We start from the raw sequence: 25,731 nt of genomic DNA, 5'->3' as shown, positions 1-25,731 counted from the left end.
ATTTGGACTTAAGTGTGTAGAGCCTTTCCCACTGATATCATTCATAAATAAATAAATATTTTTTTATGCATTACATCTAAAAGTATGGGGATTTTTAGTCAAATTATTTCTTAAGCTCTTATCAACATTATTATTTAATTTGCAGTGAAGATTATTGAAATACTTCTAAATGTGTGTTATATAGACTTGAAACATTAAGGGAATAGATAAAGAGTTGTTTTTTACACAGCTGTCTGCAAACACATTGAGGTAAATCTAAAATGCTATTTGTGATTGTCCAGGTTCACTACGATTTTGGCCTACGGAACATCTTGTCAGTGCTGCGAACACTCGGAGCAGCCAAGCGAGCCAACCCCAGTGACACAGAGTCCACCATCGTTATGAGGGTTCTCAGGGACATGAACTTATCGAAACTGGTCAGTTTAAAATAAAAAAGAATCAAATAGAGCTAGATAGAAACAATATAAATTGGAATAGATCATCAAGCTGACTTTCTTAAACTTCACTTTTAGATTGATGAGGATGAGCCACTCTTTCTAAGCTTGATTGAAGACCTCTTCCCAGGAATCCAACTTGATAAAGCAGGCTACCCTGAGCTAGAGGCTGCCATCGACAATCAGGTAGGAGTGTGGAGGGATGAGTTTCTTTGAGCAAAATGGTTGAGAAATACAGTAGGGGAGAGAGAGGGAGAGAGGGAGAGAGAGAGAGGGAAATGAAGAAGCTGAGTAAAGTTGGGCAAAAGACTAATGGTCTGTGTGACTGCTGTATCTTTCATGTCAGTCTTAAATGCTTCAAGATATAGCACCCAAAGGCATACCAATGGTGTCATTTACCATTTGTCAGGGATCTAAACAAAGTAACTGTGGCAAACAGTGCAGAAAAAATAGAAAGTAGGAAAAAAAAAAATTACAGTATTGTTGTGTGTCTTTGGTTTATTATGCGCCTTCATCCCTGCAATGATGTACACTTGTTATATTTCTCTATGCATCTTCTTTAAATTTGTGTGAACCTGTAATTTTATCTATTTTTTATTTTGTTCAGTACAGTATTATAATAATAGTAGAACTGTAGATGTGTATAATATAATCATGCTCTCTTAGGTTGAGGATGCAGGCCTAATCAATCACCCTCCCTGGAAGCTGAAGGTCATCCAGCTGTTTGAGACTCAGAGGGTCCGACATGGCATGATGGCCCTGGGGCCCAGTGGGGCCGGAAAGACAACTTGTATACACACACTGATGAAAGCTATGACAGGTAGAATTTTGTGCATGTTTTGGGATGCATGTTCAGAGAGAGACACAAACACATGACAAATAGGTTGATGTTGTTGTCTGTGTGACAGACAAAGCGAGAAGTATCTCACTTTTCCCTCTAAACTTAAAGTAACACCTTGTTACTTCGTTGTTAAGTTGTTTTTTGTGTGCATGTTCCTGATTTCATAAATTTGGTGTGTTGGATACGCTTACTTTCCAAATGTCTCTGTAAATGTCTATCTTCTCTTAGAGTGTGGCCATCCTCACAAAGAGATGCGCATGAACCCCAAAGCCATCACAGCACCTCAGATGTTTGGTCGACTGGATGTGGCCACAAATGACTGGACTGACGGCATCTTCTCTACACTTTGGAGGAAAACACTGAGAGCAAAGAAAGGTCAGAAAAGTTGCTTACTCAACATCGGTTTCATACTTGAGGTGAGATGAGCTGGCATGAATAAAGTTTGCTGCAGAATGCTTTTGAATGATTTTGTCTAAATTGGAGAATATTTCATCTTTATAAGGTCTATAGGAAGCTTACCACATGCTGTAATGACTATTTAATGGGTAAATAAGGAAGCATGGTTTCATCACAGCATCCTCAAGTTAAATAACATGAAGGAAGAAAACATGAGAGGGATCCCTGCTGAGTTAAATGAATTCTCAAATGATTCATTAGTACTCCTAGTAATCTAGGGTTTACTCGTCTTTCTTCTTTCTTCTAGAACTAGTGCGTTACTATACTATGTTCCAGAGAAATTTAAATATCTAGGGACATTCTGGCATCCATAGTTCAAAGCAGCACCAACAGTTGTTTTATCTTTCTACTCAGTCCTAATCCTACCCACTTCATTAAAAATGCGTGTACATGAATATACATTTTGTGTTTTTGTGTCAAAATATGCATCTGATATATCGAGTGCCTGCTCTAATGCTGTTGCATTACAGATGCATACATTTGAGTGAGATGCATATCCATTATGTTTTGTCGATTGCTGTGCAGCTGCTTGCTGTTCATACTATTCACTTGTGCAGCAGAAAAGTAGACAATGTGGAGTCGTGACTGGGCTTCTAAGTGAAGTATTCTACAAGGAAAAGAAATGCCTTGTGAAAATAGGCTGTGATTCAACAGATGTAGCAACAGCATCCCAAGCCTGTTCTGTTACATCTGACTTCAGTGTAGAAGCAGACAATTTGGTAATAAATAACTTTTGAGTCCTTTGATTTAGAACCAAATCATTTAGGTCAGTGATCACAACATAACATTAAACAATTAAACATTAAACACAACATTAAACATCTACATCGAACCACGGTACGTCTCACAGAAGCATGAATCACATTCATCAATTACATACAGCTTTACTGTATTTTTTTTCCCCCTTACATCCATCTTGATTATGTTTGTCTGAGCTGTTTTTTTATGTTTGAGTGTTTTTTACTTCAAAAGAGGAAGCATATTAAAATGTATATTTACAACAACATTGATCCATGTCTGCTCTTGTGATTCTTGGCCAAGTGCCAAGGTAGTTTTTTTTTATTGTAGAGCCACACCATATGAACAAGGTGACATTTTGAACTCCCTACTGAGCAGAGACAGCAGTGTGGTGCCACTTTTTCTGTGCACTAACTGCACATTCAGAGGCCTTTTCAAGCTGCCACCGAGCAAATTATTTGTGAAGGTATTAGGTCATGCATCATATCATATTCTTATCCATATAAAGAAACAAAAACACTGTTTTCTCTCTCAGGAGAGAACATATGGATAGTCCTCGATGGACCAGTTGATGCCATCTGGATTGAAAACCTAAACTCAGTTTTGGACGACAACAGAACTCTCACACTTGCAAATGGAGACCGTATACCCATGGCCCCCAACTGCAAAGTGGTTTTTGAGCCACATAACATTGACAACGCCTCTCCAGCCACTGTCTCACGCAACGGCATGGTATTCATGAGCTCTTCTGTGCTCAACTGGAGCCCTATACTGGAGGTGAAATTACTACATGAAATTCTGATTTCACAAAAGTAAAACTAAAATCAGACTCAACACGATTTGGTTAACTGCTTAACAGAAAGAAATACAGTTAACTTTACATTTATACTTTTTTTCAGGGCTGGTTGAAGAAACGTTCTCCCCAAGAAGCAGAGGTTCTGAGGGGACTCTTCTCTTCCTCCTTCTCTGAGCTTTACCGATTTAGTGTGCAGTCACTAGAATTCAAGATGGACATGCTAGAGGCTTTTGTCATCATGCAGTGCATCAACATGCTGCAGGGGCTCATACCAAAGGTGATGTTACAACAGGATTCCCATTCATGGTGCAGATAGCACTAGGAAGCTAATGGATCTGTGAAATACTTATTTTGCTTCAGGTTGTGCAACTTGAACAAATGTAAGTGGAGTACTTTTTAATCGCATTGATTGAAAAATGATTCCAATTGTAAGTCTTTATAATATCAGGAGAAAATGCAACTCCACCAACGGAGCTATGAAAAGCTGTAATTATGACACTTTATGTAATTACTGTAGGGTGTAAAACTGGCAGTAACAAATTTGACCTTCATGTTATTGAGTTTGAACAATTTTTACATCAGTAATGTTGATTAGTAATAATTACGTATTGCAGTGTCCAAGTTTATCTAATTCAGTTAATTATTTGAGGGTCTATGAAAATAAGCATCTATTGTGACCTCGTCAGATGGCTTGATTAATTGTTTGCACAAAGTCCCTCATCTAAAATAGGCGTTACTTTACAGGAGCACTGTGGTGAGTTATCCAGAGAGCACTTGGAGCGGCTGTATGTCTTTGCCCTAATGTGGAGCACTGGAGCCTTACTGGAACTGGACGACCGGAGAAAGATGGAGATCTGGCTCAGAGGAAATGACAGTATCTGTCTAAACTTGCCAAATATTCCTCTTGACAGTGAGGACACCATGTTTGACTACCACATCACAGCAGATGGTATGCATACATTGATAAACAGATGTAGATTAGATGCCAGGGAATATCAAAGCTGTTCTTTAACAACCATAAGAATTCTGCTTCATGTTGCACGTTTATGCAGCAGGTGCATCAAATCATACCATGAAAAATTGAAATATTTCTTGTATAGGAAGAAAACTTGGATGTGTCACTGTCGTAGTTTGTACTAATTTCTACACCACAGTTTAAATTTTTAATGCATGCAAATGTACTCTTCTTATTCTTCAGGTCATTGGGTTCACTGGAGCAGCAGAATGGAGGAGTACATTTATCCATCTGAATCCACCCCAGAGTACAGCTCGATCTTGGTCCCCAATGTGGACAATGTTCGAACAGACTTTCTGATTCGGACCATTGCCAAGCAGGGCAAGGTGAGGTTTGCTTAATGAAAACAAAAGTAGTGTATCTGTTTATTGCCAGTCAGAAATTAAAGGCTACATCCATAAAGGTAGTGTGCCATGTGGTGGATGCTGGATGTGTTGATATGATGTTTTTCATTTTATTAACTGAAACATTGACTAATGTTTCAATTACCACATACCTAAAAAGAAGGTGTGAACTGGAACATTTAGTAGATAAACATCCCTTTCATGGCTTCTTTAAGGCTTATTATGAGGTTTTAGAGATGTTAGTGCTGTTTAATCTCTTCTCTGTTCAGTGTATAATGCTTTATTTGTTTCTGGATAGAGCTGAGTTGACACACACATGCACATGTTTCAGATCAATACCATGGCAGCATGGCTGGATGCAGCACAGCTCTTCTAACTGACCAGATTAAAATGCTGTGGTCAATATACTATTTAAAAGCCCATGAAATGATCCACCACGTGGCATTCATCATCCAGCCAGTGTGTATTTGCATGTATGCATGCAATAAAAGTGGTTCCCTTTCTTATCTTTCTCTCTCATTACCTGTGTGTATATAGAGTTGTGTCTTACATAAAACTACCCTGATGAATTAAAGTATCATAAATTATATACTTTTTCCTAGGCTGTTTTACTGATTGGAGAGCAGGGAACAGCCAAGACTGTTATCATCAAGAGCTATATGTCAAAGTATGATCCTGAGACCCACATAGGCAAGAGTCTCAACTTCTCTTCTGCAACCACACCGCTCATGTTCCAGGTAAAACAGAAGTGACGGCTTTGTCTCTACTTTATTGTTTTAGGTTTGACAGCTTTCTGTCTCATTCTTTGCAGTTTCATTTGAAGATGAATGTCTCTACATATGTGTTAGCTTGTCATGGATTATCATGAACTTATAAAGTAGTATTGATTGATGTCTGGTTTGATTAATCATGTGCAGGCTGGAGGAAGGACTGCTATCTTTTTTTATGCGCATAGCTAAGGTGCACATGCTATGGATTATATATGAGTGGAATGTACAAGATCTGTCCTTTTCTTTTCCCTCTTCTTGCTTTTTGCTGTGTTTTTTTTAATCTCCATATGTGTTGTCTTATTGTTTTCGTTCCCCCTCCTCCTTTTTTAGAGGACAGTAGAGAGCTATGTGGATAAGAGGATGGGGACCACTTATGGACCCCCTGCTGGGAAGAAAATGTCCATTTTTATAGATGATATCAACCTGCCTGTCATCAACGAATGGGGAGATCAGGTTATGGATCATTTTAACATCAGTTAATTGAAATACTAAACATATCCTTTCAGTATCTAGCTCAATTAATGACACATTTCTAGTTTTGTCCTTTTCTTCTGGAATTGCATTAAGGGTAATTTTGTTTCAATTATTTTTTTTATTTAATAGACAATTTAATTTTGCACATTTATGTGTCTTGATTAAATTATACAATTAAACAAACTGATGATAACAGCAAAGACAAATGTTAATATGAACTAATAACAAATAAACTTTTTCTTGATTAGAGCTTACTTTTTTTGCCCTTCATTATAGGTGACCAATGAGATTGTCAGGCAGCTTATGGAGCAAAATGGGTTTTTCAATCTCGAGAAACCAGGAGAGTTCACCAATATTGTGGATGTTCAATTTCTGGCAGCTATGATCCATCCAGGAGGAGGCCGTAATGACATCCCACAGAGACTGAAAAGGCAGTTCTCCATATTTAACTGTACCCTCCCCTCCAATACTTCCATTGACAAGATATTTGGTTAGTAAAAAGAATGCCAACTAACTAAACTACTATATATTATAATACTGTACTAAGTAAGAAGAAGTACACTAATCAGGAAATGATATTATCCTTGCAGTTAGAGACATTCATTGTTCTCCTTCAAAGTTAGTATTTGTTATTACATAATTGTAATACAACGTAACATAATAATTTGATAACTGTTTGATGAATTTTATTTCACAAGCCAGACAGTATGTACAGTGTTGTCACTTTCCCACCTTCAACTTGACACCTATCCCACATTTAACCCTTTTATATAGGTGTGATTGGTGAAGGCCACTTCTGTGCACGTCGCGGTTTTGCTAGTGAGGTACGGAGTACTGTATCCCTTTTGGTGTCCCTGACCCGTCGTCTCTGGCAGTTGACCAAGATCAAGATGCTTCCAACTCCAGCCAAATTCCACTACATCTTCAACCTGAGGGATCTGTCCCGGATCTGGCAAGGCATGCTCAATACCAATGCTGAGGTGGTCAGCTCTGTCCAGGTGAGAAGATTTAAGCGCTTAATTGACAGTCAGTTTTCTTTTGTTTTTTGTTTTTTTGATAACATAAAATAAGGTGGTTAACATGGCTAGATTTGTACTGGTTAAAGCTGATTTCTTGACCATGTGTTACTGGGTTTTGCAAGAATGTATGTATAATGTAAATAACAAAAAAATCAGACTGATAAAATATCTAATGTAGTAAAAAGTTAAACTGACATAAGCCTTTAACTATGACATCAAGCCAAAGGCTAAAAAAGGTCTTGTATAAGTAATACTTATGCCAGCCTTAGAACTAACACATGCTACTCTACGTAAATGCAGGTTTTATAGTAACCAGGTGTTTTAACATGAGTTCCTGGTTTCTTGTGTGCTAACAGAACACAGAGAGATGTGACATAGTGCAGTGGAGTGTGGTACAGAGTACAATAAACCCTGACAGAGAAAGATATCTGTATGACTACATGATGTATTAAAACATATTATTTATTTACAGCATTGGAGAGAGACAGAAGTGTTGGCATGGAAGAATTGAAAATTCTAGCATGGCGAGTTCAATTCTTGCTGAGGTGGCCAAATCCCTGTTGGTTTGTGGCCTTACTGAATAATTGAAAACAATGAAATATATCTTCTACCTCAGGCTGCTCAGGGTCTAAGCAAATATGCTCAACATCCCTCCTGACACCCGGACTCACAAACTAAACCACTTGAACAAAATAGAATAATATAAATGAAGAGAACTTTCCCAGCGTTTTATTTCATGATGAGGTTGCTGTATGTGCAGGGTTCCTAAAATCAATATGCCTAATCAATGTCTGTCTTAATGGATTTCAGCATAAATAAATCCAGATCTAGTGTTCCGGCTCAATGCTTTTCTTTGCTCGTGTGAATATTTTTCCGCCTGATTCCATCAAAGAATAAAGCGTTCCTTCTAATCCAGTAGTGTTTTTTGTCACATGCTATGCTCTCTATATCTTTGTATGCAGTAGAGCTGAATTAGCTAATTCAGTAGCAACACTCACATGTGCTGCTGGATTGCATTAGTTGGCTTGAATAACAGCAATAATAAGCATAAACATAATTACATTATATAAACATAATTCCCAGGTGCTGCTAGCATTGTGGAAGCACGAGTGCAAACGTGTGATAGCTGACAGATTTACCATGCCTGAGGATGTGGACTGGTTCGACCAGGCTTTGGCAAAGCTGGTAGAGGAAGAGCTTGGTGAGGAGCACAAGAACATGGTGGACTATGGACAAGACAGATACTTTGTTGATTTTCTACGAGACGCACCTGAGGCAACAGGTACTGTTAAATCAAAAAGACAAAGCACTGGGACATTTCAACATTGTTGTTGTATTATCTTAATTAAAAAATATAGGAATTTGCTTTTATATTGTGATCCTTTTAATGTAAAATATTTTTTCCACACAGGGGAAGAGCCAGAAGATTCAGACTTCGATTTGCCCAAAGTGTACGAACCTACGGAATCATTTGAGAGTTTAAAGGACCGTCTTAACATGTTCCTGAGCCATTACAATGAGAGCATTAGGGGTACTGGCATGGACATGGTCTTCTTTCAAGATGCCATGATACATCTGGTCAAGGTACACTAAATATATATTTTTTAAATTGTAATAGCTTTCACAGTAGATATCACAAGCTTTCCATGTTACAGATTGGAACAAAAAGTCTTTTGAAAAATTATATATTTCAGCCTTGAGACACAGGCATCCCATCGATTTATGTCTCTGGTGACCTGACAAATGCATGCTCCTTTTTTATTGAATGATCAAGCGTATAGCCTCAGGTGTGTGAAAATAGCCTCCAAGCCTCAGGATGTTCTTCAGTACACCCTTATTTGTGGAGCTTTTATGCACTTTCTGGCTCGCTCAGATTCACTTGCACTCATACAAAAGCTCCCACTCTGTCACCCTTGCACTCATTTTTTCTCCTTTTTTTGAGCAACTTGTCACGTTTAGACAATTGCTTTATTAATCCCAGTGTGTGGTTTTGTTTGTGTAGGTATCCAGGATAATCCGAACACCTGGAGGTAATGCCTTATTGGTGGGTGTAGGGGGATCAGGCAAACAGAGCCTGACCAGGCTGGCCTCTTTCATAGCTGGATACAAGATCTTTCAGATTACTCTCACACGGTAATGATCACAAACAATGCGCCAACAATGCCACACACACACACACACACATCCATTGTTGAAAATGGATTGCGTCTTTAACTTTTTTTTCACAGTCCATGACTTTTAAATGATACATTTCATTCAATATCTGCTCAGGCTCAATAAATTCTGCTCTGGATGTTTTTAGACTAAACTATAAGGTCCCATTTGCAAAGGCAAACTTAACGTTCTGCACAGCAATGCAGTTATTTTCATTTTTATTATCATAAGAATGCCATCTATTTTCTATTCAATTTTTGCTGTTGAGTTAAGGGCTAGTTAGGTTGCAAGCAAAATCCTTTAAAATTCCTTTGTGAATTAGTTTAAACTCTAAATGGTTGTTAAGAGGCTGCCACTCCTGGTCTTTTTTTCAAATACTTCAGCACCATAGAAAAATATGAAATCAAAACCATTTCAGTTTTGTCATTTCAGTATGAATATTCTCTCAGTTCTGACATTTGAGAACGATTCATTATTCATCTTTCAGGAGATGCAATCAGAATTCATTAATTGCTCAGACCAGCTCTTTTCTGAAAGAACTGGAATCTGATTGATATTTATTGTATAACATCTTTACATCTCTGGCCCCCCATCTTCTCTGTGAAACAATATTATTGTCTCCTATGACAATCTTTTTTTAGTGCAATTGATTCATCTGAATAAGAAAAAAATCTCCTTTTTTTTCCCTCTTCATTTTTCTCTACTTGCTCCATTCCACACTTTGCCTCATTGTTTTGTGTCTCACTCTGGGCTTTCTCTCACTCTCCCAACCTGTCAGATGTTTTTCTCCCTCAGTCCCCATGTGCATTTGTCGCTGTCATATTTCAAGTCTGGTCTTTGCCTTACAGATTTTAGTGTTTAGTATTAATATGAATGAGCCTTGTGTTTCTCCTCCTGGCTGCACATCACACTCTGGAGAAAACAGGCACCTTGATTTTTTTATTTTATTTTCCCTGCTTTTTGTTCTCTTTCTACACAGGCAGTTTCTTTAACATGTACATCCAATACAGTTATGTCTCTTTTTCTTGTGGAGACTCAATTCAACTCTCATTCTCTGAAACCTAAATGTTCCCATTTCTTTCATGGAAACTATCCATCGAAAGTGTCATCCTAACTCTGTTACTTTCTTAATAGTTTATTTTTATGCTTTAAATTCCTAACCCATATATTTTGCTATTAATCCCACCCATTCATTTTTCACTTTTACACTGTTTACACTCTGCTTATTTTCCATCTCCCTCGCAATAATTCAACTTTGCAATTCAATAATTTAACTTTGCACATAAACAACTAGAACACTGCTTCCTTCTTCTTCACCACTCTTAAAGCCAGAAAGGTCAATTCACATTTTATCACTTCAAAGGATCTGCAACTTGAAAATCCAAATGACATCTTTCAATGTCACACTTACTATTGCAAGGCTGCAATGATTACATTACATTACATATTCAAAACCAGGTTTGCAGATTACTGTTCAAAATAATATAATCCCAAAATATTTAGAGATGTGTTGTGTAATGATCTTTATTTTCATATTGGAGTTAAGCACAGTACTAAATATTTTAGCAATACACAGGGATAAGTAATAAGTTGTAATTACACACTGTGATGGAACCCTTATTTCAAGCAGTATATAATTTCTAACATCATATGTTTTCATACAGTTATGTGTATATACTCACAAACATATAAACTGTTTTTATTTGATTTCTGCTATGTCTGTTAATAACAGAAACAGTAAAAGAATAAGTGTGCATTAGCTTTATGTATTCTTTTCTTTACCAGCTCATACAACACAGCCAACCTGATGGATGACCTGAAGGGTTTGTACAGAACAGCTGGCCAACATGGCAAAGGCATCAGCTTCATCTTCACTGACAACGAAATCAAAGATGAGTCCTTCCTCGAGTACATGAACAACGTCCTATCATCTGGAGAGGTCAGGAGCACACACATGGAAAAAAAGACACAAAATCACACATGCATGAATGCATGCAATTTTTTATTTTATTTTATTTTTTTATGTTAACTCACATACTGTATGTGAAATACATTTAATAAGACAAGCTGTTGTTGATGCCCCAAGACCCTCCGCGAGTTCAATAGCCCTTACTGTAAAAGATCCCCCTTGGTTTGCATTCTTCATTAAGGGATATACAACATAACACATAACACAAGAAATATAGTGTAGGTCAGCATTATGCATCATGTACACATGGCAGGTGCTAATTCTTTAAAGGTCTGCAGCTTAGGGTCTGACTGATACTATTATCTTCTACTATGCCTTCATTACATGGGAAATAAAACAAAGTGGCTACAGGAGCCACTTTTAGAGCCAGTTAAACTCTGGTTTTACTTAAAAACCATATGCAATTTTTTGGCAGAGGGCAAATCAAGCAGGTGAACCAAATGGAGTCTCAGAATAAGCACAGAGACAGCAACTCTTGTTTGGATGGAAAACAGCTATCTCTGGCTATACAATAATAAGAGTGGTGGTAGGAAGAAAAATATGTGTTATCTGTTCTTTGCACTAATTTGTTTTTCTGATTAATTATGTTTTAATGAATGTACTGGCACATTTGTGTTTTTACAGCTTTTTCAGTAATCAACACACTAAACACTTTATACCCTTTATTATGAGCAAAAGCTACGGTGCATATGCAAAGCCGCTGCACTCACTCAGATACTTACATTTGCATCATCTAGTTTGTTCAGCACAAAAGCTTCAATTATACTTTTGTTGTGCCGCTTAAGCTGACAGCTGGTATTCGACCGTGAGTTAAATAAACATTTCATGACTATACCAATGCAGTAACAGCACAGACCGTGAGAAGCAAAAACTATGTTGTCTTCATCTGGTTTATAAGCAGTGCGCTTTATTTCGTTTCAGTCAAATTAAAAAGCAAATTGCATTTTCCCTGTCAGTATGATAGCATTTCACAATTATTTTCTCATCGATTTGGATGTAATGAATTGAAGCTGTAATTGACAGAAGACACAGCTGCACTACAGCACTCTGCATTACAGCTGCAGAATTGCTTTTTTTCTCTATTACTCTGTAGCAACAATAGCACTGAGTAGCAGCAAGTAGCTTCAACATCAAGTAGCTTCATTTCTCAGCTACAGTCCTGGAATCATCCATTGTACTGGATCCAGTGGCTGTGGTCTAACACGGCTAAATAAAGCATTTCCAAAGCACTTTTCTTTTCTTCTCCCTCCTCTTGTCTTACTCATACATCTTTCCCTGCTGTTTTTCTTCACACCTACTCCTCTTTTTTGGCTGCCCTGTGTTTTTCTCCCTGCTTTTACTCATCCTTTTCCTCGTCCTCTCATTGATTTTTCTGCTGCTCTGTCTCTGAATTTTCCCTTGTTGCCCTCTCGTTCCCGACTTCCCTCTATTCACTAGTCCCACTCTTTATTGTTGTCCTCTTTGTCTCCTCAACCTTCCCTTTTTTTCCTGGTCATTCTTGTGCCTCGAAGCCCCTTCATACTGATCTGTAAGTCCTCTACATCTCTTCTTCAGATAATAATTTTTCTTCCTTGCTTGCACTTCCAGTGTATTCTCCTCCTGCCTACATTTTCTTCATCTTCTTTTTATCTTCCTTCCTCCTAACTGTCCTTTCAGATAGTGCTACAAAAACACCACTGCAATGACCTTTTTACCAAAGATGCCATTACAATAAATAGAGACCAAATTTTAAATTGAAAATGTTGAAAGAGTACTAAGCAGTATAAGATTATTCAGAAACTCTGGTATAAAGCTGACTGGACCAGACAAACTAATTAGTATGTATTAGTACTAACATGTCAAGCTATGTAAAGTATATGCAGTATCTCGCCCCCAGTTGCTTCTCCATCAGGTACCTACTCCTACTGCTGCTCTGTGCTAACAGAGGAGCCTTGCTGCGTTCTGCCTGCCTCTTCCCAGCTCCCACTGCTTGGATGTTAATGTCCTGTGGGGGCAACAAGCTGTGAAAACAGGCCCTGTTTTACAACAATATCTTAACGCTAGGCATAAAGCTCATCTTGCACTCCACATCATTTTACAGTTTACAAATTAAAGACTGTGATCCTGATTACATTTGTACTGCTTACATAACCCGTAGAAGGCAAAGAGCAACTTAAGAAGCTTAACATCTTGGCAATGGTGAAATGGTTTAGTTTATTAACTTCATCTTTTAGTCCCTACTTTTTGATGCTGATTCTGCATAGGATGTTTGATACAATACGCATAATGTTTAAATGATAAAATAAGATGCCACTACAAGGAAACATGCAATATTAGTCCTATATTGACTGCAACTGAAAATACAGTTAAATAGGCTATTCGATTCAATGTGTATACAACTTGTGCTCTGTTGTTTCATTTACGCATTATCTGTCAGTCAGACAGACAGATCATAGTTGTCCTCATCATGATAGCATCCCTACCCACCCTCTCTTCTACCTACTCCTCTCCCTGCTACTCTCCCGCCTTCCTGAATAACAATTTATGCAGCAGCTGTTTTACTACGGGAGGTAAATAGAAATGGGGACCAGGGGAGAGTTTGTGTCTGGGTGTTGTTTGTGTGCAGGTGACAGATGTGTTGTTGTCTTTGTGTTTGTTAGAGAGAGAGAGAAAACTTTGTATAGCAGTGTTAGGATGACTGTGTGTGAGAGACAGTGACGGAGATGAGAACTGAATAAAGGAAGAGTGAGCTGTTAGTGTGAAGTTGTTGTTTATGTGAGAGTAGCCCAGCAGACGTTGGTGATTCTAACCACAACACTTTATGCCTCCCCAAGTCTCTCTCCTGATCTCTCCTCTTACTCTCTGTCTGTCTTGATAACTAGGGATTTAGTAAAAAGGCGCAAAAAGCAAAGTGAAAGGATGCAGCACCACTATCCCCTTAGGTAAAACATGGAAATGGTGGGTGTGTTATCCCTGAATTGGGATTTTTGGACTAAGGTATTGTGGAGAGGATCAGCAAGGCCTGCAGCTTTGTGCCTTACCAATGGGTGAAAAAAAAAAACATGTCCAAAAGGGAATTTAAATCAATTTCCAATTTCAGTTAAAACCCATCTGTATATGTAAGTAAATATAAATTAACCAATACACCAATCAGCTATGTAAAGAATATGGAAAAGGGTCAGAGGAAGTAATTGAGTCAAATGTCAGAAGTTAGAGGTACAAGTTTAAAAGTTGAGTACTGTAGGTGATGAAATCTCTCTTTCAGGGGTTTAATTTTCAATATGTTCTACAGCGGAAATGTTGCTTTTGAATTCATAACGCTTAATAGTGTGAAACTACATATGATTTCCTCTTGATGTTGTTTATATTTTGGAAGGTCTTTTTATCAAACAAACTGCTGATACTGATGATCAAGAAGAGATGATAAAGATGCATAGTATAATTTGATGTTAATTGCTGTGTGTGTTTCTAACCTCAGGTGTCCAACTTATTTGCTCGGGATGAGATTGACGAGATCCTCAGTGATCTCATCCCTGTTATGAAGCGGGAGTTTCCCAGGCGACCACCAACCAATGAAAACCTATATGAATACTTCATGTCGCGAGTCCGACATAATCTCCATGTTGTTCTGTGCTTCTCGCCTGTTGGGGAAAAGTTCCGCAACCGGGCATTAAAGTTTCCAGCACTGATATCTGGTTGCACCATGGACTGGTTCAGCCGGTGGCCAAAAGATGCTCTTGTTGCAGGTACATTTCGCAGACAATTTAAATGTTATGTTAATATGATTGAATGGTAGCATTTGTTTCCTAATATATCCCTGTGCTCTTTTCTGCTTTTAGAGTGTCTATTGTTATTTTTGTCAGGGCTGTAAATATGCTCTAATATTACAACATTACTGATTTATTACTCAGTCAGCTCAAATTGTCTTTGTTAGATGACGATATGGCATCAGTAAATCAGCACCATGACTACAATTGTCTATCATCTGTCGTGTCTATTATTACTCTTATAGACGTGGCTTCAAAACCTTGTTTAGAAATGTCTACACTGATATAGATCATAATTATATTTTTCATAAGCCTAACTCTTTCAGCTATTTTCAATTTAATTTTTTTGCTTGTCAGTTTGCTTTTCAAAAATGAATTGTGAAAATGTCAATATTTTCCAATTATCCCCTGCTCTTCCCTTCTGTTTCTTAATGCCTATTTCATATTTTATCAAACAAATGACACATGACACTTGTAGTAATACATGTACCCAATAATCCATAATGTCCTGTGCAATTATGCAGTTATTTATGTCTGGAAAATAATCACTTGGAATTTCTTACGTGTCAGGATATTGAGCAGAAACAGAAAAATCTAGCTTGCGTAATCAATTTCAACTCTCCACTCTGTATTTTTCTGCTCTCTCTCATTCTCCCTGCTCCATCTTTGTGTCCTTCAGTTTCAGAGCACTTCCTGTCAGTCTATGACATCGACTGCTCATCTCAGGTTAAAAGTGAAGTAGTCCAGTGTATGGGTTCCTTTCAGGATGGTGTGGCAGAAAAGTGTGTGGACTACTTCCAGAGGTACAGTATTGTATTAAGCAGACTGTCTCTCTGTGTTTGCTATGGCAGTGATCCAAACTTGTTATAACTATGTTAGACAGTGCAACAAATAACTAGATTAAATAGAACGTTAAAAAAGGTTCAAACATTGTGCAAATGATTTTCCTGCTTTAAAATAACAGAAAATGAATTTAATGCAATCTAATTTGAAACTAGATACCGACGGTCCACCCATGTTACACCAAAGTCCTACCTGTCCTTCATTCAAGGCTACAAGACCATCTATAAGGAGAAGAGGTCTGAAGTCCAGACCTTGGCCAACAGGTAAACAGATTTACGGATTAAGTAAAAGATTTGTTATACTCATAATTACAATATTAACACATACTATAGACTTATAGCTTATAGCTTTTGTAGAATTTAAGATGTCTTTTATTCCACTTTAGAGTCGTTAGCTCAACAGCTGCAAGTTTAATAAATACTAATAGATTATTAAAGTATGTGAATCTTAAATCTATTGTCTATACTTCCTCTTAGTAACCATCGTATGGCCAGATATAAGGCATAATTAGTTAATTATATCTTTGAAAGAACTGTGCCACACATTGAACCCAATCTTAGTCAATAGTTATAAACTCCCTGATGGCCCTAATGAAGTTAGACGTCGCCAAAGCATACAGACATACTGTAAACACAACAAAATTACAGGGGGCCTCAATGAGGTGCTGGTCCTAATACTGTATAGGTATAGCATCAGTATAGACAAAGATAAAACCACAATATAAATACAAATGCAAAAATAAAATATAGATGCTATACAAAGAAAACAGGGGGTATTCATAAAAAGTAAATGCTGCATCTTGCTTGTATTTGCATAGCAAATGGTAAAAGCAATGATATACTTTTCTGTAATTATATACATTATTGTTATTGTATAACAGGACCTTAGTTGTAGATGGGCAGATGCCTCCTATATAGCAAGGTTCAAGGCGCGTGCTTGAATTGCAGGCAACCTAACTGATTATGTTTTAATATTTCTCGTGTTTAGGATGAACACTGGTCTCCAGAAGCTGAAGGAGGCATCAGAGTCTGTTGCAGCACTCAGCAAGGAGCTGGAGGTGAAAGAGAAGGAGCTACAGGTTGCCAATGACAAGGCTGATATGGTAGGCTTCAAGCAGGAGAGTGTTTTTCTGTGAGTGAGTGAGTGAGTGAGTGAGTGCATGCGTCTGTCTATCTGTCTAGGTTCAGAGATTGTTATTTATAATCTCAAATTAATAAAGACTAAACAGTGGGGTTTATTGTTGCAGATGGTTTTAATATGCTTGACGATTTCTTGTTATGCAGTGTGTAAAACAAGACAAATTCTCTGTATTATAGGGTCCAAAATGTTTTCCAGTTGTTATTATAATTTTAGACACCAGTGTCACTGTTATTAGACACAAGTGATAACAGACAAACATGTTGTTACCAGCTGTTTTTGTTTTGAATAAAGGTTTTGTTTGATATGAAAGAAATGATGAAAGTTGAGATTGCATTGATTCATGGCCATGTTTACTTTTTGTGCCAGGTTTTGAAGGAGGTGACAGTAAAAGCCCAGGCAGCAGAGCGAGTAAAGGTGGAGGTGCAGAAAGTGAAGGACAAGGCCCAAGCCATTGTAGACAGTATCTCAGCTGACAAAGCCATCGCTGAAGAGAAACTTGAAGCTGCCCGGCCAGCTCTCCAGGAAGCAGAAGCTGCTCTGCAGGTAAGGGACTTAGAAAGACAAATGTTGAATATAGGGTCCCCAGGTGGACTGATCTAATCCCTGACTTGTTTTGTAACTAAAAACATGATTTAAAGAATGATGGACTGCCCATAGAAACTATTTAGTTTGCCAGTTTATGTCTTCTCTTTTCAACTGTTGGAAATCTAGATCAGGGGTGTCCAAACTTCTTTTAAAGAGGGCCAGATCTGACATGTGAAAAAAAAAATACCAATAAAAGTTACATACAAATGCACTGTTCTGTAACAAAGTTATTTTCATTGTCACAATTATCATCTTTATGTAACCAAATCTAAGCCAGTCAGGCATAAACAAATCTAAAAACCAACCAAGAATAAATTGTATTGGAATGCATTAAACATGCATGAAAATTATACAGATCTGAACCTCATGTTCATTGTAAACATGACTTATTATGAGTAATGCAAAGTGTGTTAACATTTAAGTTTAAAACATATCACTCTTGCTCGTCTTTCACAAAATCATTCAGAAAGTAATATTTTGTGTCACATCTATAGGTACATAACACAGTTATGTCCTTAGAGGTTAACGTTTAGTGCATTCAAATGCTTCGTTATGGCAACCAAGAAAGCCAAATCTATCAGCCATACAGTATCTGACAATCCTAGCAGGCCATAAATAATACATTATAAAAACTAAGCTGCGAGCTGCATGAAATCTCACTGCGGGCCATGATTGGCCCCCGGGCCAGCCTTTGGACATGCCTGCTCTAGATGATTTGGTTCAACTGTTGCATCTTTTATCTTACCTGGTCCGGGATGTTGCTATGAACAAGACTGGTATTACCACCTAGTTTAGAGATTAATTTAAAATTGTCTACAAATCACTGTGTTTATAGACTGAAAAACTGGCTGACTGATTCTAATTCTCATTCATCATGTGCCATACAGCAACACCTCTTGCTACATGCTCTGCATTATCCTATCCCAATGCTGCACTACCAGACTCCAGATTATTAAAAAAGCTATATGGTGACAGAGGTTTGTCAGTAGCTGCACCAAGAGTGCTCTCTCCATCTTTATAGTCAATGATTTTTTTAGGTGGCTAAAATATGTCTTTCTGCTCCTCCACTTACAGCAGTTTATTGCTTAGCTTCCTGTTGGTACTCATGAGGGGAAAATGTCAATCAATATGTTATCTGCCATGCCTACGCAGTCTTGAGAAATGGTCTAAACAGCAATATGAGCTGTTATTGAACAAGGTTTTCTAATAGTAATGAACATATATTTTCACTCAGACTTTCTACTTTCAGCTATTTGAAGCCACATTTCCAGAAGCTTTAATCAGACCCACACAATGCTTTAATTTGATGTCATTCAGGCCTGCTATATCATGCACTGCAGCTTCTCACAATGACTACTGCTACCTCTGTATACTGTCCAGGTTTGCCCTAAATGATAGCCAGAAGATTAGGAATTGTCAGTAAACTGTGTTGGAGAAGTTTATTGTCCTCCTCTGAGTGGCCTAGCAATATTTTTTTTGCTTCCTCACTTTGTGTTGGTTCAGTGTTCACTTGGAACACTCTGCGACTTCCTGAGTGCAGCTGCATGCAGGTTTTGCCTACAGGCTTCCCACTGTGGTGTGTCTAAAGTTAGCATGGTGCTCTGGGGCCTGGAGCTGTGTTGTAATTAAAGCTGTCCTCCTGGGTAGATGGTTGCATACAGATCTCCTATGGCAGGTCTCTGATTAGAATTCTCAACCTGCCGTTGCAGATGAAAACCTTATATTTCCAAACAGGAAACCCTTGGGCAGTCCATTTGGATTGATGATCAAACATTTTGATCATGTATTTTTCAAGTGCTCTAGAGAGTTTTAAATAGAGCTGTTGTGCACACGACCATAGAACTAAAACTAATTTATCTGACATACCTGTTCAGCTACACAACCGTTTTGTTTACTTATGCATTTCCCAAAATTGGCTTCCTGTTAATTATAGCTGGTCTGTGCACTTGGGACAGAGCTGGTATAATTATTTATGCTTTAAGTTTTCCTTGAAAAATAAATGTTATCTATTTGGATATATCTCTTTGATAAAAATCAACACAAGCATACAACATTGAGCTTTCATAGGAATAACATTACAAATTTCTGCCTGGTCAAAAACTGCAACTCATACTCAGATATTCTTACCATTGTTTTGTTTGACAACAGTTAGACTCTTAATTTGTTGATTCTATGGGTCCAGTGCTGACTTGTTATGGACCAGGTATGTTTTAATTATATTGTAGGTAAGTATATATTGCTAACAGAGTAATGCCATGACATTAGCTGAGCTCAGAGCCTAAAGATTAATGCCGTGGCATAGAGTGGTGTGTAAATGTCCAAGGTAAGACATTAGGGTATATAATGCACATATATTTTTGTTGTAGTACCTAGGATTTGGTTAAGCTAAAATGAAGTGGTGAATATCAGTTACCTTAGGGCATTTTCATAAAAGGCAGTTGAGTGGAGACTAAATAGAGGATTGAAGAAGAGTTTGTAAAAGAGTAAGATAAACCAGACTGTCTGCCTGCTGACTCTCTGGTGGGAAATTCACACTACACTTGCGTTGATAAAACAGAGTGGAAATGGAGCAGGGAGGGGAGAGCAAAAACAAGGAGATGAGTTCGAGCAGGCAGGGGGCCTGACAAAGCAGCCAAACAACTCTCACTGGGACTTTTTCTTTCTCTCCTGCTGTCTCTTATTTTAACCAGTCCTTCGAAGTAATTCTCTGTCCTGCTCTGCACAACTCTCATTATGCTGGAGTTTGTACTTATAGTCTCCATGTTTTCTTAATTCCCCTCCATTTCTCCTCATCAGTGACTGTGATTGTATTTCCTCTGCACACTTTCTCTGCTTTATATCCTCAAACTGCAGTATTACGTACAATTTACTTTATATGGCATCTTATAAATAGATGTAATGAAAAACAAACAACTTTATTTGCTGCTCTCATCTCAGTTAATTGTCTCTTCAGTCACCTTTAGCATATGCTGTGTAGGTCCAGTATGTTTGTCTTATAAAATCCCCTTTCTCCATTTACCTCTCACCCTATTCATTTCCTGTTCTCCCATGTACACAAACAGTAATTATAACATAAAACTAAGTCAGCTGTTTTATAGAAATAGGCGAATATAATTGCTTTTGTTGTTTTACTCATTATAGACTGTAAAATGCACTTAGGCCATTACAAATGCTAAGCTATCCAACATCATTAAACATTAGGATATAGTCCAAATATCTCTATCTCACGTCTCTTTTCTCTGTACCCACTTAGACAATCAAGCCATCGGATATTGCAACTGTACGAACACTTGGTCGCCCCCCTCACCTCATCATGCGGATCATGGACTGCGTGCTGCTACTCTTCCAGAGGCGGGTCAACACGATAAAGATCGATCCAGAGAAGAACTGCAACACGCCGTCATGGCAGGAGTCCCTAAAACTCATGACAGCAGGAAACTTCCTGGGCAGCCTGCAGGTACACACACTAATATCTAATCTATACAGTTGAGATTGAAGTAAGGTATATATGCTACAAAATTCCCTAAATCACATTGTCTGAGAGATATCCTTAGTAGGATAACTTAGAGTTATTTACCATAACCATACCATATGAGGTAAAATTATTGTTGACACATCACATATAAAGGCTTATTCTATAGAAATTAAGTTCCAGACCCTTATGTTGTAAGATAAACTCAGGTAACATAAAACTAATCGTATGTTTGTGGGTATATACAGAGAACATTTTTAAGATCTCAACTTTCTTGCATTTGCCTCAACATCTTGTACTTTTATGCCTCTTTTCAAACTTCTCCTCTATCTTCTTCTACTTCTCTCTCACAATCTTTTCTGCTATTTCTGTCTCATCTCTCTTGTCACCCAACACCACCATGAGGTCTTTTATCTTCCCTTGTGCACCTTGTACTATGTGATGTACGTTATCTTTAATATTTTTGCTTCCCTGCCTTTCTTTTGTCCATCTTTCTTTTTCACCCATTCTTGCACAAACTTTTTTCTTCTTTCTGTCCCTCATTTTTGCATTTGAGCTACTCTTCCTTGTCTGTTTCCTCTACTTTTTCCTCATTTCTCATTTCCTCTGCAGCTTACATTACCTGCTCCACTTTCTATCTTTGATTTCCTCACCTCAGCTCCCTTTATCATTTTTCTCTTAGTTTTTTCCATTTCATATCATTTTACATTCATCATTTCTAAGTACCAGATGCAGAATGATTTTTTATGAATTACATATGTGGAAAATATTTATGTTCCTCGTGTACTGACTCAAATTAGTCTTATTTTAATTCATTGAAATCATCCCTCCTCACTCCCCCTCTCCCTTCCAATTTTTATTCTCCTCTCTCTCTGCCTCCCTTGCAGCAATTCCCCAAAGACACCATTAATGAGGAAATGGTGGAGCTGCTACAGCCTTATTTTGACATGCCTGACTACAACATTGAAACAGCCAAGAGGGTGTGTGGAAATGTGGCCGGCCTTGCATCCTGGACAAAAGCCATGGCCTCCTTCTTCTCCATCAACAAGGAAGTCCTACCCTTAAAGGTAACATACAGTGTAGTCGATCTAACAGTAGTGTGTATCACTATAAATAGAGTAAAAATATCAAGTGATGCACCTGTCATCATCGCCCTGTGACGACATGTACAACAGCAGTCTACGGCCTCCCACTCCTCCACTGAGATGAATCTTGAACACTTACGGTAGAGGAGAGCAGTTGTTTTTCTGCAGAAAAGCTCCAGGCTACAGAAACAGTACAAACTGTCTCTGACATGAAAAGGATTTATTCATATTCCTACATTTTGGCAGTAACAATTTGCTGATGGCGTAGGCAATAGAGGTGCTCCAAAATGGACGGACAGACGGACGGACAGACAGACGGACGGACGGACGGACGGACGGACAGACAGACAGACAGACAGACAGACAGACAGACAGACAGACAGACAGACAGACAGACAGACAGACAGTTAGTTAGTTTGTGTGTTTTTCTTCATCAGTACTCAGGCAGGCAGGCAGGCCTCATATCTATTGATCATGAGTGTACAAAAATAAAAATGGTAACATTGTCAAGTAAAACTCCCACGGTCTGAATTTTATTTAATTTTAGTATCAACCCTAAAGTGGATCTCCTGAGGCTTCTGCATTAAACTGTCTGGCTGTACCAGTCATAGTCACAAAGTACACTCCGAGAGTGGATAAAGATTATATCCAACAGAACATATTAGCTACTTCAGATCAGTCCCTGTAGGGTAAAATAGAGAGTTATTTTCAGATCATAACTTAACATAATACTTTAGCCGGTGTGTTGTATGTTCATTGGAACATATTATTTCATAATCTGGTTCTTGCAAGTCACACCATTATAAAACTTTTAAAAGAATTAACTCTGCCTTCCTGAAACAAAATGTGATGAGATATGCAAAGCCTGTTACATCTTTTTTTTACATTCAAGTTGCACCAATTAATTGAGTCAGTCTTTTTTTATTTTTTTTATTTAGTCATTATTAAGTCCATACACACAGCAGAAAGGTGCAGAGCTGAATACTCTGTACCCCAAATCCTTGAATAATAAGGCACAGCACTCACACACCTGCTTACTAAACCCGGTAATTACATGCAAATACCCCAGATCCCCTTTTTTCTAGTTTGTGTTCCTGCCAGTGCTGTCTGTGGATGTGAGTTGCCTGACAACATTTATAAGCTTCGATTCTGTGAATGCAGCTATACATTGCCTGTTGGTCACCACTGCTTTCCCTTCTGTTACTGTGTTGTTCTTTTTTTCCCTAGTTTCATTCCCCCTTGTTACCAGGCCTCTGCTTATTTTTCCCTTGCCACATCCCACTTTCTCCATCTTGTCTGCACCTTTTTGTCTCTGGTGACCCCTGTTTTCTTTTTCAATCACCCATTTCTCTTCGATCCTACTTCCCTCCTAGTTTCCCTTATCCTCTCTCACTGACTTTCTTCCTTCTCATTCACTCATTTTCTCTGTCTCTCTGTCTGTCTCTCTTTATCTCTTTCTTTTGCACACATTCTGTTTTTCTCTTATTCTCTACAACCTCCATGAGAACTCTCTCACTCTCCTCTTTGATTCTGACCTTTTGCTTTAGCGTGGAAGAAATTGATTTTCTGGTTTCCAGCTCAGCAGCAGCTTTCCTTTAAGCTGACCAGCCAAGCTGCCAGACAGAGATACAGTCAGACAGATAGACAGACAGGCAGAAAGACAGGCAGGGATGGTCCTCTCAGATGTTCATAAATATTAAATGAAGGCTCCACACTTCGTTCCCAGCCCACCCAAACACACTCGGATGCACACACACTTAGACACACTCACAACTTTTCTCTAAGTCTGTCTCTAAACCTCTTGCAATGCTTTATTCACAATGCCAACTTCACCCAGAAAATATCCTTTCTGCTTTCCTCCTCCATCGCCCTTCTCCTCACTTCTCTGTCACTGTTTATTTACACTTTTCATTCTTGCATTTCCTGTTTGGCTCCTTAAATGCTGAATCCCACCATCTGCACTTGTGACATATCATGTCAGGTCATGTAAAATTAAAAAGATACACTTCCGGGGTGTCAATTAGCTCAGTTGGTAGAGCATGTACGAAGCCTTGCCGCAGGGGCCCAGGGTTCGAATCCAACCTGCAGCCCTTTGCTGCGGTGTCATTCCTCGTCTCTTTTTCCCCACATTCCTTCAGCTGTCTCTGTCAAACATAAAGTTTGAAAAAAAAGATATACTTCCCACCATTTACCTCCATACTTACTGATTTTGTGCTGTCTGGCATGACCTGAGTTAAATACTTACTGATTTTGTGCTGTCTGGCATGACCTGAGTTAAAACACGGGGAGTTTTATGCACAAATGAGGTGATACTTACCCAATAAAGCATGCACTCTTACCACTTTTTTTCTCTCTCCCTTTTTGTCAAATCCTTCACCTTATCTAGTCGGTCTTCCTTTCCATAATGTCTCTGTGTTAGCCCTCTCAATAGAGAACTGACTATGACCCCTGTAGGCTTTTTATGTGCTCACAGATCCCTTGGTCACTCTTTCTTCCATTTCTTTTTCAGGCTAACTTGGCAGTGCAGCAGAATCGTCTGGCCATAGCTAATGTGGACCTTCAGAAGGCTCAGGCTGAGCTGGATGCCAAGCAGGCAGAGTTGGATGTGGTACAGGCGGAATATGAGAAGGCCATGATGGAGAAACAGGTCAGTAGCTTTACCTACTTCATCATCATGTCAAATAACAGATGAGAGATCCTGCACCTCATCTTTTATTTACCTCACATAAAGTGGTGACGCTATTGTCTTTTTTCTCTTTTAGACTAATTGATGGACATTTTACAATTGGACATCTAGTGTTAGTCTGTTCCACTGAAGCCTGTAATATGGGGAATTACGATATCAATTCTGCTTAGCTGAGTTTTAATAGAACATGACATTGTACTTCTTAGTCTGGATCTAAACTGGTGATCCCATTTTCTTTTCTTAATTAACTTGCTGTTCTATATAATAGTTTGAATTCATATGGCTGACACAGCTGTCTTTGTGCTTTATTGATTCATAATTTCCCTGCAACAATGAGATTTCATTGCTCCTGTCCTAGGACATAAGAATGTCAGAAGAAATTTATGTCCGCTGTGAATGCTTTCATAACAGCGGTACATTTATTTTTTCTTCATGCATAATCACAGGCTAAAACATTTTGTCCAGGAATGAACAAAAAGATTGGAAAATGAAATATGTAGGGTGGCCTTACTTGAACTAAATTAAGTCTATAATTAATATCTTTACTTGTATATATGTTAAAAAAGAACATTTTCTTTTGTCACCTGAGCAATTTATTGTGCTTCTTGAAAGTAGAGTAGAAAGGTTTCACCAAGCTTTAAAGGGTTCTTCTAAAGGTTCTACATGTAACACTCAGAAAACCCTTGTTATTTTCACACTTTTGGGCAAAACTGCAGTCAGCAGTTAATTTTCATTACTAGTCTTTCACACTGGAGATTGTAGGGAAACAGAAAGAGAAGGCAGCATAAATGTGACATCCTTTTAGATTTTCCAAGAAAATGTGTCACAATCTTTCACATATAAATGAGTTCACAGCCTGTTATAAGCAACCAAAAAAAGTGTTAATGATAATCATTCACAATACATACAATTTTAGAAAAAGTAAAATGCTAGATAGTGAGCATATAAATTGGAAAATGCATACACACATTTGTTATATAACCTATAACAAAAATGGAAAATGGCTCAACCTGAGTTACACCACTTTCTAAATTAAACTAAACTCACACAATTGCAGTGATACAATTGTGGGTGCAGTCTGTTGTGTGTGTGTGTTTGTTTGTTTTTCTTCATCAGTACTCTCTGTTCTGTGATAAATAACAGCATGTAAATGGAACAGTGATG

General features: G+C 38.1%; 1 protein-coding gene across 3 annotated transcripts in view; it reads left to right on the top strand.

Moving 5' to 3' along the window:
* dnah5 (dynein, axonemal, heavy chain 5) overlaps positions 1-25,731 on the top strand; it is an 84,695-nt gene that overhangs the window by 34,304 nt on the left and 24,660 nt on the right. For all 3 annotated transcript variants that reach the window (XM_027287384.1, XM_027287383.1, XM_027287382.1), the window contains exons 44-67: positions 282-416; positions 513-620; positions 1,101-1,254; positions 1,504-1,650; positions 3,005-3,246; positions 3,369-3,542; positions 4,010-4,214; positions 4,464-4,606; positions 5,227-5,361; positions 5,725-5,847; positions 6,145-6,358; positions 6,643-6,866; positions 7,971-8,169; positions 8,299-8,471; positions 8,890-9,020; positions 10,827-10,980; positions 14,468-14,735; positions 15,436-15,559; positions 15,755-15,862; positions 16,587-16,701; positions 17,106-17,282; positions 20,578-20,781; positions 21,684-21,863; positions 24,391-24,528. In XM_027287384.1, the coding sequence (XP_027143185.1) occupies positions 282-416; positions 513-620; positions 1,101-1,254; positions 1,504-1,650; positions 3,005-3,246; positions 3,369-3,542; positions 4,010-4,214; positions 4,464-4,606; positions 5,227-5,361; positions 5,725-5,847; positions 6,145-6,358; positions 6,643-6,866; positions 7,971-8,169; positions 8,299-8,471; positions 8,890-9,020; positions 10,827-10,980; positions 14,468-14,735; positions 15,436-15,559; positions 15,755-15,862; positions 16,587-16,701; positions 17,106-17,282; positions 20,578-20,781; positions 21,684-21,863; positions 24,391-24,528 (3,975 nt within the window). The remainder of the gene's footprint in view (positions 1-281; positions 417-512; positions 621-1,100; positions 1,255-1,503; positions 1,651-3,004; positions 3,247-3,368; positions 3,543-4,009; positions 4,215-4,463; positions 4,607-5,226; positions 5,362-5,724; positions 5,848-6,144; positions 6,359-6,642; positions 6,867-7,970; positions 8,170-8,298; positions 8,472-8,889; positions 9,021-10,826; positions 10,981-14,467; positions 14,736-15,435; positions 15,560-15,754; positions 15,863-16,586; positions 16,702-17,105; positions 17,283-20,577; positions 20,782-21,683; positions 21,864-24,390; positions 24,529-25,731) is intronic.

The sequence above is a fragment of the Larimichthys crocea genome, chromosome XIII (genome assembly GCF_000972845.2).
Source record: "Larimichthys crocea isolate SSNF chromosome XIII, L_crocea_2.0, whole genome shotgun sequence".
Classification (NCBI taxonomy): domain Eukaryota; kingdom Metazoa; phylum Chordata; class Actinopteri; family Sciaenidae; genus Larimichthys; species Larimichthys crocea.
The sequence above is the reverse complement of the archived record's forward strand: the minus strand, read 5'-3'. Positions and strand labels throughout refer to the sequence as shown.